We start from the raw sequence: 14121 nt of genomic DNA, 5'->3' as shown, positions 1-14121 counted from the left end.
GAGATTACTTCACACACACAAGCTACTTTCTGCCTTCCACATTTACACTGAGGCTATCACGAGGCTCGCTGTTTCTGTATTGCTCTCCCAGGTTTTTGTTTATTGCCCTGGTCTCCAACACATCAAATGAGAAAAAAAACAAAAAACAGTGATTGACAGTGAAGAGGAAGGAAAAATTTTCATACTTCTTTGACCAGTTCTAATTTACCATTGTCTCTGCCTGGACCTGATTATTGCTCATGCTTGAGTCTTAGATACTCAGGCTCTGGGTGTGGCTACCCATCCTGTAACGGAAGAGAAGGTTACACCTGGTAGTTAACTAAAGGTCTTTTCAGAATCTTAACATTAAGGAGGTAGATATTCTATTTCTACTTTGATAGGGGAACTGCACCATTAAGTGAATGATTTAACTCTCTCAGTGTGACACCTATAAAATGGGAAGTTGGCAAGAAACATCCTCACTTCAAATATGCTAAAGCACTAAGACTCGGTGCCATCAGTATGAATGTAAAAAAAAATTCGCGTTACTGTTTTAGACTATCAGACATTACTGAGCACCTATTAACTATAAGGCTCTGGGAAGGGAAGCAAGAATAGTCCCCAGAACAACTTACTCAATGCCAGTTAGGTGTTACCAAGTGAATGAATGAGAAGCTCAGTCTGTGTGTATATATGTATATATGTGTGTGTGTGTGTGTGTGTGTGTGTGTGTGTGTACACACACACACACACACACACACACACACACACACACATCCTATTTCTCAACAGACCATACATGTTTGAATGCATGAGTTATATTTCTTATGTTCTTCATGCCTACTAGGATTACTTGTATTTAATAGGAGTCCTAGAAAGGCTTCTTTGTTGATTAACTTCCACATTAAAAAAAAAGAACTATAGAGCATTTTGAGCAGTATAAGTAACAGAAAAGTAAAGGGGAAACTGAGGAGAAATAATCTCTTTAGGAGGACTTGGGGAGCCTTGTTCCTTTGGGGGCACAGAATTGTACAAGAACACAGCTATTAGCTGTGATCAAAAATATTCTGCCACTAGTTTGAGGTGACTTGTGGTTACAATTTTAGGACCTGTTAGTACAGGGACAGAGTAGATGGATGTCCTTTCCTGGCTGCATCCATGTGTTGTTGTTGTTGTTGTTGTTGTTGTTACTGTTTTAACTGTTCTTATTGTAATGCAGGTTATTGGTTGAATTTCCAGCAACAGGCGGTGTGATTCCATCTTGGCAATTTCAGCCTGTAAAGCTGATCCGCTATGTCACGACTTTTGATTTCTTCCTGGCAGCCTGTGAGATTATCTTTTGTTTTTTTATCTTTTACTATGTGGTGGAAGAGATACTGGAAATTCGCATTCACAAGCTACACTATTTCAGAAGTTTCTGGAATTGTCTGGATGTTGTGATTGTTGTGGTAGGTTTGAGAACAATAGAAAATTCCGTACTCTGTTATAAAAACATGTTAATTAGAGTCCTTGATCTATCTCCTCTGTATTGTGGATCCTGATATTCCTGAAGGAGAATCTAAAAGTTCTGTTTCCTATATATCAACTTCAGTGTTACCAATTATTTTCTCATTTTGTATGAGTAACCCTTCTGAATATAGAAGTGGAGAGGTATTTATAATAAGCTATCAATTAGCCACACAAATAACCAGAATAATGTGGCTGGCTCATTTGGAAGAGCATGCGACTCTTCATCTCAGGGTTGTGAGTTTGAGCCCCACTTTAAGAGATGACTTTAAATAAATAAATAAACTTGAAAAAAAATTAAAGTGATCGCTATGTGCTGATACACACAAGTTCCAAGACACAAAAAAAGAATAACTTAGTAATTCACATTTGGCTTTGGCATGCCATATGAGATGGGACACAGAAAACAATGTTTTGTCTATTCTGTTTTTTGTTAATTATATTTTTCTTCACTGCTAACAAAAATTAATTTGTATTTTTCTGCACATATGTAAAGTTAGAGCAAGAAGAAGCATCTTGAAAATATTTGGGGTGGTAGAGAAAATTTCCTTGTAGTTTAAAATTTCCTGAAAATAGTCCACAGTGTACAAAATACAGGTGAGGGACCATCAACGTTTTCTCTATCCGGTGCAAGAAACCAGAAGGCAGCTAGGATAGAGTCGAGACTATGGCATCTTGTAGATCCCCTGCGTGCCGTTGACTCTATTATAACTTCTTACACTTGTTCAGTATGGTTTCCCTTCCACATCAGCTTAATCACTTCCTTCCAGGGGCTTCCGTAGAGAAATGCATTTTTGCAAACTTTTCTCCCATCAATGAGAACACGTAATCTTTTGCTGAGTCCTGTTACACATTGAAGCATATAAAGACATGTTTAATTGTTACATGCCTAAAAGTCCATCCTTTCCACCATCATCCTCCGTCTGATGATAGAGATGCCCCTTTGAAATCTCAGTTAAGTGATGCATTATCCTATCAGGGTGCCCTTTTCTGTTACCCTACTTCTTGGCCACTATTCTCCCCCAGCCCCCAGCAACCAAAAATTCGTTTGGGCTTTGTGAAGCATTTACATCAAGTCATTATCAGATCATCACTAGAATTAGTTGGCAAAATAGGGAAAAATATTTTCTGAAATATGTTATTAATATGTTTTAAACATAGAAAAAAATCCTCATGTTTGAATAAAAGAATGCTTAAGACATTGAAAAGAACTATATAGATATATACTGCACAAATATTAACACGAGCTGGGGCGCCTGGGTGGCGCAGTCGGTTAAGCGTCCGACTTCAGCCAGGTCACGATCTCGCGGTCCATGAGTTCGGGCCCCGCGTCAGGCTCTGGGCTGATGGCTCGGAGCCTGGAGCCTGTTTCCGATTCTGTGTCTCCCTCTCTCTCTGCCCCTCCCCCGTTCATGCTCTGTCTCTCTCTGTCCCGAAAATGAATAAACGTTGAAAAAAAAAAATTAAAAAAAAAAAAATATTAACACGAGCAATAATAATCATCATCATCACTAAAACTTTAGAAGTTATGTGTGTCAGACACAGTTCCCGGTGCTTTTCATATACAGAAGTATGTTTAATCCTCACAATAACCCTCTTAGCCACTCTTCTATTGCCTCTCAAGCTACATGCATGTGCTCTTCATAAAGAGTTTTTACTTAAAATAAGAATTCCTCCAGAATACTGTGTGGAAGCCATTCAACCTTGATGCACAATGGCTTGTGTCACATCACACAATTCCTGTAGGTAAGCTCTTGATCCCCAGATTCTCAATACATTAATAATAACAGAGTAACAAAGACATTTCGCTATTTAAGGAGGGAGGAAAGGCCATGAGACTGGAAGAATTTTTCAGAATATTTCTGTACTACATGATGGAAGAGTGCAGTCCATCTACATTGAAAACTATTCTAGAAAACAATTATTGTTTGGGACTCCAAGCTTGCAAACCCTGCTTTTTTAGTTTATATGGGTATATTTATAGTTTAGGTCATTGAGAATAATGGTAAAAGTGTGATAGTATGCTGGTTAGTGGCAGGTTTGTTTGGGTTTTAACCAAATACCTTTAATATCAACAAAAGACTAGTCAGTGGCAATGAACCTTTTTGATTATGTACACCTATACGTGAGAACTTTGACAACACACCCTAATGTATTCCATATATTTGTAGCGTGTGTGTGTGTGTATACACTTGTACAAACATACACAACATAAAATTTGAAAGATTTGGTTAAAAATAAATACAAATAGAATTTTAGCACTTTCTTTTCACTTGGATAGAAGTTTTAATATTTTATTCCCACACCTCAGTGAATCGCCTTGTACCTGCTTTGGAGAAAATAACTGATGATGTCATGGAAATTAAGGATAGTTTCTTTGGCTCAGCAGCCACAAGATTTTGCAAGTATTTCTTTGAAAACTTGCTTCACTGTGCTATTGTTCTTTTTTTTTTTTTTAACTCTTAGTACTGCCAAGACAACAATTCAGACAGTGTGCTTTTGTAAAGAACAAGGAAGGGCTACTGGAATCCAACTTCTCCTTTGAAACCTTCTCTGACCTTGCAGAAATAAGGGCATGCTTTCTGCTCATCCCCAAAACAAGTCCTGTGCTCCACTGGACCTTCAACCCCATGAAAAAAGCAAAGGTGTTTTTATTTTATCTGGCCCAACTATGCTAAAGCACACCTGAAACTTGAAAAGTAATTATGTGATAAATATAATTACAACCTCTTGGAACCACTCTGAAATCATTTTTTGTATTTTCCTTTTGTTTCTTCCAACAAAGACTTCGAAATCTGTAGACTTAATTTAGTCAACCACTTGACCTAAACAGTGATCTTTCAAAACTAGTGGAATTACTGAAAAAAGAAGACTGTTAAAAAGTCTAAATTCAAATAATTTTGTTGATTGGTAGGTTTCAAGGGTGATAATTATTAATTAATTTATTCAACAAGGATTTTCTGAGCACCTGCTATGTGTCTGGCATTGTTCTAGGCATTGGGGATATAGGAAAGAACCAAACAGCCCAAACTCCTGCCCTTATGAAGTTTATGTTAAGGAAAGAAAGTTCTTTCGTAGATGAGGATGACAATCCCAAAGAAAACCCAGGACATAACTCAAATGCTTACAAAATCTCTTTTCTCATCTTTTCTCTCATTCTCTATTTTGAAGAAAACATCTCAAGGAAATTTAGTATATTGATATGATATTGATATTGTATAAATGAACAAAGCAACTATACCTAGTGAGAGCTGGGTAAAGGGTTATTGTTATTCAGTCAGTCAACCCTTCCCTCTCAACTAAGTCAACATAGAGAAACATTTTCAGTGTATTCAGAGAGCTCAAAGAAAATAATCCTACCACTAGCACAAAAATACAAGATTTGCTCTGGAAGTTCTTTACAGAAAACAAAAGATGGTAAAGATTGGCATCCAGGCAGGTTTCTGCTATGATAATCACCTGGAGTCATGATCAAGAAGCCATTTCAAGAAGGGCTAATGAAGTGGTCTTTGACCATCATTCATGAGAAGAGAGAAGGAATGGACAGCAAAGGTCTCAGCACCTAGGACAGCACACCTGCTGTGGATTCAGATCCCATTAGGAAGCCCAGGTTGTGATGGTTAACCCCTAGCACTTTCCATACATATACCTTAATCCAGTGATGATGGATGCACGTAGGGACCAATGTTTTCGGTCCGGAACTGAAGCAAATGTGGAAAGTTGCATGGTCGTGGGGTAAGGAACAGAAACAAGAGGGAAACCCTTGGCTCACACATATTCCCACTGCAAGCCTTCTGGAGCCCTCTCTGACCATCATTCCCACCATCCTTTAAGACCAAGCATATTCTTTTTCCTTCGACCACCCCTTTTAGAATGTCTTGTTTCACCCTTCACCTTATGTTGTACAATGCCAACTCCTTAGTAGGCTTTTGGGTTGCTTATTTTTGTGTGTGTACCTGGTCTTGAACCAGAGTGTAAGTTTCTTAAGAACAGAGTTTGTGCATTTTACTTCTGTTTGTTCCTCTTAGCCCCTGGCACAGTGCTGTATACATAGATGTCCACTACGTATTTGTTAAATAGTAGAAGGAATGGATGGCTGGCAACTGAAAAAAAAAAAAAAAAAAAAAAAGCAAGATGAGGCTGAGAAAGCAGAAGGGTGGAAAGTGATTTAAAGGAGAGTGGCAGAAAAAACAAGGCATCCTATTTGAATTTGATTTTGTAATACAGCAACATCTCTCATGTGTTTGTGCACATGGACACATGCATTTATTGGATTTCTGTTCCTAGCAAAGGGAATGCAAGCAGCTTATTGTTTTACTTGTATTATGGCTGTGCTCAGCATTTAACATTTGTATGAGTGATTTGGATAAGTAGATTGCTGAGCCCTAGGAGTAATACATGGGTAAGAAAAAATAGTCATTTTAAGGTAAGTTGCATATTTCTAAAACACTGTAATAATATATAAATCTTTTGTTTTCCAGCTGTCAGTGGTAGCTATAGGAATTAACATATATAGAACATCAAATGTGGAGGTGCTACTACAGTTTCTAGAAGATCAAAATACTTTTCCCAACTTTGAACATCTGGCATACTGGCAAATACAGTTCAACAATATAGCTGCTGTCATAGTATTTTTTGTCTGGATTAAGGTAATTTACAAACTTCATGTTCTGATTTTCAATAATATTTTTCCCTTTCTTTTTTTATTTAAAATAAATTTTAATGTTTATTTATTTTTGAGTGAGAAGGGGAGGGAGAGTGGGGGCGGGGGTAAGGCAGAGAGAATGGGAGATACAGAATCTGAAGCAGGCTCCAGGCTCCGAGCTATCAGCACAAAGCCCCACACGGGACTCGAACTCATGATCTGTGAGCTCATGACCTGAGCCAAAGTCGGACGTTTAACCGACTGAGCCATCCAGGCGCCCCTTTCCCTTCTTTTTATTAACATGAGTCACACAAAATGTTGGAGGACTTGAGTGTGCTTTTGTGGTTAAATTCAAATGCCAGCCAGAGCTGCTTCATATTTTACAAGTAAGCTAGCAGGATTCATGTGATCTTTCATCTAACTGTGTATGATGCTTCCTACTACCTGCAGTTTTGCAAAACCAGTCCCTGCAGATTTGTTTCACAAATGCAATAAGACACCTTCTCAGTGTCCTTTGGGTCTGTGGCCCTCAGCTACACTAACACAGGGACAGGTTGAGTTTTACCTGATATCGGGTGACCAGGTGAAGGAAAGGGAACTAAGAACAAGTTGGGGAGGATGGGGAGGGACAGAGAGATGCACTATAAATGATCTGTGGAAGGACTGTCTCTTTCCCAGGTGGAGGCCATATAGCCATATGGCTTTACCTAGAATTGAGGTTGGGACAAATACATACACTTCTGAGTAGTACCTTTATGACTCATCTCCTTTTCCAAAACAGTGTGCATTTCCATGTGTGTGAAAGGTTAGGGCATTTCATACACAAATGAGCCTCAATTCTGGAGATGCAGAAAATTTTAGTAATAATGGGGGTAGCTCCCCAGCTGTCACTTGTCAAATTCTATGATTCTGCTATCAAGACAGTAGCTACTAGCCACAAGTGGCTATTGAAATTTAAATTTTAATTAATTAAAATTACATACAGTTAAACATTCAGTTCATCAGTCACTCTGGCCACATTTTAAGATCTCAATGTCTGTATATAGCTGATGGCTACTATATAAGGCAATGGAAATAAAGAACATTTCCATCATGTCAGAAAGTTTGATTGAACAGCACTGTTCTAAAAGGTAACGTTATTTATTTTCCTGAATTGGTATTCACACCTGAAAGGCCTGAGATTTATCAGAGGATATAGATCTCATCCTCTCTTCCTATTTATTTAGTTACATGCTTGTTCAGGAAAAACCACCACTAATACACCAAACCTTTATCATAAAATAGTAATAATAGTCCAAATCTAATAGGAATTACATAAAGAAATGTGATTACCACAACCCTCAAAAAAATTTTACTGTGGCCAGAAACAATTTGTAAGAGTTCTTTAAGTAAAATTCTAGAGATTCCCTTTCAATGTGTCCCTCAGGTTGAGCATTTTATTTAGTGTTTTGCTTGTAAACATTCTCCCAAAACTTTAAGAACCATTAAGTTCTTTAAGGCAGGGATGGCAACTTGACTTCTGATGTGTCCTCCCAGCGTTCTTCCCCCAAGACTTATGCCACAGGTTGTCATGCCCCTGGGCTGTGAGGAACATCCTGAACAGCCATCCTTAGTGTCTCGTTTACAGAAATGCTCAATATGATTTGGCAGTCAGATAGCGCTGGGCTAGACGGCTGGCTCTGAGCCCTGGCTGACACCTGGGGGTAGAATACCAGTATTTAAATCATGGCAAAGACCTGAGGCAGTGTACATTGCTCTTTCCACCGTACCTGGCACATCATTGCTAAACAATAAATCACAGTTAATAACATGCGATGAATATTTCCTGGAGGGATTTTTTTTAACTAGTTTTCACTTGTGGGTTTTTTTCCCTCTTTTAATTTATTTTCTTAAAAATATTTATTTATTTATTTAGAGACAGCAAGGAGGGGAGGGGCAGAGAGAGAGGGAAAGAGAGAGAAGCCCAAGTAGGCTGTGTGCTGTCAGCACAGAGCCCAATGTGGGGCTCAATCACATGAACCTTGAGATCATGATCTGAGCTGAAATCAAGAGTCAGATGCTCAACTGACTGAGCCATCCAGGTGCCCCTCCCCATTCCTCTTTTATTTCAATCTTTCTTGGGGTAAAAATATCACTAATCATCTTAATTATGATTTAAACCTATTTTTACTGTATTGTAACCATCATGTAAAATGTAAGCAACATCAGGGGAGGAGCTTTGTTCTGTGCACTGCTGTTTGCAACTCCAAGAATAGTGCCTGGCACATGGTAGGCATTCAACAAGTACTTTTTGAATGAGAAAATAGAAGTTGCTGGGTTTGGGGACAAAAGCAAGTCATTATTCTCTCTCTTAAAAAAATGTTGGGAAGCTTGGGATTTTCTCTTCCTCTCTCTCTGCCCATCCCCCCACTCATGCTCGTTCTCTCTTTCTCAAAATAAATAATGAACTTTTTTCTTTTTTAAAATATGTTGTAAAATACACATTAACATAAAATTTATCACTTTAACCATTTTTCAGTGTACAATTCAGTGGCATTAGTTACATTCACAATGTTGTGCAACCATCATATATATTTCCAGAACTTTTTCAGCATTCCAGCTGAAACTGTATCTAGTAAACACTAACTCCCAATTCCCGCCTCACCGCAGCCCCTGGTAACCTCTATTCTACTTTCTGTCTCTATGAATTTTCATATTCTAGCTACCCCATGTTACTGGGGTCATACAATATTTGTCTTTTTATGTCTGGCTTATTTCACTTTAGCATAATGTTTTCAAGGTTCATCCATGTTGTGGCATGGATCAAAACTTTATCCCTTTGTAAGGCTGGGTAATATTCCACTGTGTGTATATACTATATTTGTTTACCCATTCATCTGTTGATATCTTCCCTCTCTTACAGCTCTTCAAATTCATCAACTTTAACAGGACCATGAGTCAGCTCTCCACAACCATGTCTCGATGTGCCAAAGACCTCTTTGGCTTTGCAATTATGTTCTTCATCATCTTCTTAGCATATGCTCAGTTGGCATACCTTGTCTTTGGCACTCAGGTTGATGACTTCAGTACCTTCCAAGAGTGTATGTAAGTATATATGAAATTATAAAAGAAAAGTTTAATCAGAGCTGTCCTTGCCTCCTCAAGGATAAAGAAATCTTTATGGTTGCTATTTAACCACCAAGTAGTTTTAAATAGTTATTTAAAAATAAGAATTAATTACCTTTCCCAGAAGCAATTACCCACCAATGTAAAGATGACAATGTATAATACTGATAAACTTAAGGTAGCAACTCTAAAGTCATAAGAGATAGTAGAACAGCTACAGTAAACCAATATGATTACAAAGACAGAGGTCTTCTTAGCACCAAATGCCGATGGTAGCTTTTAAGAGACCATTTGCCTAGATTTTCATTCTTATTCAATATTGTTGCCACGTATTTTAAACTTCAGGTTATTTTCTAGAAAAAAAATAGTATTTCTAATATTCTACGAGAAACTCAAACTGATGTAGGAATTTTCTGTCCTTTTCCAAAGTTCTCATATATGATATTAAGACTAAAAAAAAAAAAAAAAATAACCAATATTACATTTCCATGCCATTTGGAAAGAAGTCAGTCAGGAAAGGAGAAGAGGATTATGATAATAGAAGTTAAAAGGGCTTTTTGTGCTGGGGGATACCAAATTAATGTTGCTGATCAATGGAAGTCGGAAAGGGAAATGATTTTACTGATTAAGAACCCAGCATTGGCAACACACCGCCACTCAACACCACTTTGAGAGCGTGTGAGGATATTGGATCTTTGAATGCATACAATTTTGGCTATCTTTCAAAGTCTTTTTTTTAAAGAGGTTTTAAATTCAGACCCAGGGTGACCATGGTGAAGTTTAGAGTTAACCATCCATGTTTTAGCCAGATTATGGATTAAATTCTTGTAACTGGTTGCTTTATGAGTCATCTAATAATCATTGTATTTTCTTTTTAACCAAATGGAAATAATGTATTTAGCACAAAAGTATATGATTTTTATTCCAGAAAGCTTCAATTGCTTGAATAGTTAGCAAGAATTTTCCGAGGAGACTGACAATTTTCTATTATCTGGCAGCTGTGCACACTGATAAAGAGGTCCAAAAGTGTGAAATCATCTTTAGGAAATGTTACATCAATGCTGAACAGTCTTTGTTTTTGTATTGTAGTGTTTTGTTTTGTTTTGTTTTGTTTTTATAGCTTCACTCAATTCCGTATCATTTTGGGTGATATCAACTTCGCAGAGATTGAGGAAGCTAATCGAGTTTTGGGACCAATTTATTTCACTACATTTGTGTTCTTTATGTTCTTCATTCTTTTGGTATGTACACTTTTGTTTACAGTGAGGTGATTTAAACTTCATAAATCACCATCTTCCTTTTTCTCTCATGCTCTAGAGTCCTTATTTTTTAAAAGACTCAGGAAAAACTGTAGATGAGAATACATATTTTATTTTACTTCTCATTGATTCAGTTTTAAGTCGTCACCAAATAATCTTTTGCATTGTCTTTCATTTATCCATATATATGTCTATTCAATGTAAAAAAAAATTAGGTCACATGCAAATTGATAAAGTCACCTAAAATAATGCTTTGCCTAAAAATAGACTACTTACATATTTACAGCCTTTTTTAACACAGATGTCAGCACTTTCATGATCACTTGCTAGCATGACTTTTCATTCCTCTTTTTCCTCTTTTCTTTAAAAAAAAAGAAGTAGGAACTGACAAAGCAAGCTAGATCCAGGATGTCAAGAGTAATATATCAGTTAATTATTGCTTGTCAAGCTTAAGATACTTTGTCTTGAATTACTTATATTTAACACATCTAGAGACTGCCCACAGAGAGTATTCAAATTTTAAATTTAAAACTAGATCTAACAATGGATGGAAATTGCTTTAAAAGTCACTTTCAAAAATAACTTTTCATTCTCTTGATTTGGTACAAATGAACATTTTTAACATTTTGACCCTAAGTTAATTAATATTTTTTAAAAGGCATTTTGTTCTTCATCTTAACATTTACACATTTTACTGAGTAATTATTCATTTAAGTTAGCTTAACCTAGGCAGTGGGTGGTTTTTTTTTAAGTTTATTTATTTGGGGCGCCTGGGTGGCTCAGTCGGTTGAGCATCCGACTTTGGCTCAGGTCATGATCTCGCCATCCATGAGTTCGAGCCCTGCATCAGGCTCTGTGCTGACAGCACAGAACCCGAAGCCTGCTTCGGATTCTGTGCCTTCCTCTCTCTCTGCACCTCCCCTGCTTGCACTCCATCTTTCTCTCAAAAATAACCATTGAAAAAAAATTTTTTTTTATTTATTTATTTTGAGAGACAGAGAGAGAAGGAGGGAGGGGCAGAGAGAGGGAGAGACAGAATTCCAAACAGGCTCCAGGCTATCAGCACAGAGCCTAACGCACGGCTCTGAACTCAGTAACCATGAGATCATGACCTGAGCTGAGATCAAGAGTATGGTGCTTAACCGACTGAGCCATCCAGGCACCCCAGCGGTGGGTGTTCTTTATCCAAACACTAATACTTAAGTCTTTCCTTACATTAATCATCATCATAAGAAAACAACAAAATTGTCTCCGTTTTCAATAAATTTTATAAGATCCTTTGTGTAAAGTTCAGTAATTCAGCGTAGTATTCCCAAAGTTGGTCCAAGCATTTAGTGGTTATTTACAGATTGAGTATTAGATCTACCTTGGTAGGATTGAAAGAGTCAGCGATATCATGCAAGTCCATTTGTATCTTGCATAAATGTGTTATTAGTTTTAAAGTTAAGCCTCTCTAGTTTCTTTTTTCTATCATATGTTAAAGAAAAAAATGGAACAGTAAGCCTTTTTCATCTCTAATATTGGTAGTACTTTGGATTCTGGAGCATCTGAATCCCCGAATCTCTACTAGGAAAACAAAAACCAGGAATTGAGAGCTCTGCAGTGGACCCTTTAGTTAACTGCTGGCCACCTAAGTTTTCTTTGTGTGTCCTTCTGCCAAATGAGGAACATACCTGTGGCAATTTGAAATGGTCAAGTGTGGACTTGTTTGAATGTTGTCTTCTGGTAGGCGGTGCCCTGCAATTTTTCAGTCATTTCATCAAATCAATCACTAGAACATGAAAAGAAGCGTTCAGCTTCTGTCTTTATACTAAAGTAATTTTTTGTGCTGTTACACAAAAAGGAATTGCTCTCCCTGAACTCCACTCCTCTACCCCTCACTCCCCCAGAGAGAGGTGGGGAGTTACAGTCAATACAGATTTTTCTTTAAAGAAATGACAGGCTGAGTGCAGGGTTGGCCATTTTTCTGTGATGACTGCCGGGTGTTAATTTATTGCCCTGGCTGTAAAAGAAGCTACCGTGGTGAGAGGTGGCCCAAATGAGCCAGGAAGCAAAATCCTGTCATCACCAGGAAAAGACCTCTGATTGCACAATTAAGCAAACCTTCTGAGACAGGGTGGAGAGGAGGGGGGCTTCCTCTCCCCACACTTTCAGTAGTCTTTCTCAGCCACTTTCAGTTTTTTAAAAATCTCTTCAGAGGACCCACCCTTTAACCCTACACCTAAGATATTTGCAGGCATTAGCTAACAGCCATTTGGAAACTTTTAAAAAGAGAATATTAGTTGCCTGGGTTGGGAGGGAGAAGGTGGGAATGTTGCTCCAACTGCAACGGTCTGTACTCGGAATTAAACATTAAGCCACGAACTTACATGCATTTTATATTTTATTCTCATTTCTGCTACAGAATCTTAAGTAGTGTTCCTCCTTAACTTGCAATGATTTAGTAGCCCATTAAAATAATAGAGCTCCTGGGGCGCCTGGGTTGCGCAGTCGGTTGAGCATCCGACTTCAGCCAGGTCACGATCTCGCAGTCCGTGAGTTCGAGCCCCGCGTCAGGCTCTAGGCTGATGGCTCGGAGCCTGGAGCCTGTTTCCGATTCTGTGTCTCCCTCTCTCTCTGCCCCTCCCCCATTCATGCTCTGTCTCTCTCTGTCCCAAAAATAAATAAACGTTGAAAAAAAATTAAAAAAAAAAAATAATAGAGCTCCCATTTGTTCATTCATCCAATATTCAATAAATATTTGCTGAGGTACTATTTCCAGGCAAGCTGCTATGTACTGGGGGTACAGTGGTAAGGAAAATAAGAGACCAGCTCTGCCCTCATGAAAATTCCACAGATTTGTGGGGAAAACAGACATAATCAAATACACAACTCTGAGTTCAAACCATAGTTATGTGTCAAAACGGAAAAGTGAAGGAAGAGCGTGTTAAAGAAGGACTGGATCAGTTGGGTGTGGTGCTTCAAGAAAAACCTGTTGGAAATACAAACCATTATCCTGGGGAGAGGAAAAGTTAGGAAAATGAACTAACCGTCACTGAATAATAATAGCTATAAATATGTAGCACTTACCATGCGTTAGGTCCTGTCCTAAGTACTTTTACATAGATTATCTCATTAATTCTTATAAAAATCTGTACTATTATTTCTTCTACTTTATTAATGCAAGAACAAATAAATTTTAAAATAAAGATTAGAAAAAAATTTTTAATGTTTTTATTCATTTTTGAGAGACAGAGAGAGACAGAGCATGAGCAGGGGAGGGGCAGACAAAAGAGGGAGTCACAGAATCAGAAGCAGGCTCCAGGCTCGGAGCTGTCAGCACAGAGCCCGAGGCAGGGCTCAAACTCACAAACCATGAGATCATGACCTGAGCTGAAGTTGGTCACTTAACTGACTGAGCCACCCAGGCACCCCTAAAGATTAGAAAATTTGAACAATATAGTCTTGGCAGTGCTAAGACTGAAACCCTAATGTGCTTGACTCCAAAGTCTTTGTCTTTTTCACTAAGCTTTTCTTAAAGCCTCTTCTGTGAAGCCTACTGTATTTCTATTTGGAGAGATCTTTTTTTAACTCTTCAAAACATGGTCTGTAAATCTCAAGTAATATATAACAACATTTGGAATAAGC

General features: G+C 37.9%; 1 protein-coding gene across 1 annotated transcript in view; it reads left to right on the top strand.

The window, feature by feature from the left end:
- The window catches only part of PKD2 (polycystin 2, transient receptor potential cation channel), a 53685-nt gene that overhangs the window by 27634 nt on the left and 11930 nt on the right, over positions 1-14121 (top strand). Inside the window, exons 6-9 of the mRNA XM_025922170.2 lie at positions 1199-1427; positions 5967-6134; positions 9033-9214; positions 10356-10476. Of these exons, the coding sequence (XP_025777955.2) occupies positions 1199-1427; positions 5967-6134; positions 9033-9214; positions 10356-10476 (700 nt within the window). The remainder of the gene's footprint in view (positions 1-1198; positions 1428-5966; positions 6135-9032; positions 9215-10355; positions 10477-14121) is intronic.

This window comes from Puma concolor, chromosome B1 (genome assembly GCF_028749965.1).
Source record: "Puma concolor isolate L17-30 chromosome B1, mPumCon1.1.hap2, whole genome shotgun sequence".
NCBI classification, from domain to species: domain Eukaryota; kingdom Metazoa; phylum Chordata; class Mammalia; order Carnivora; family Felidae; genus Puma; species Puma concolor.
Note: the sequence above shows the minus strand (reverse complement) of the source record. Positions and strands in the feature narration are given on the sequence as shown.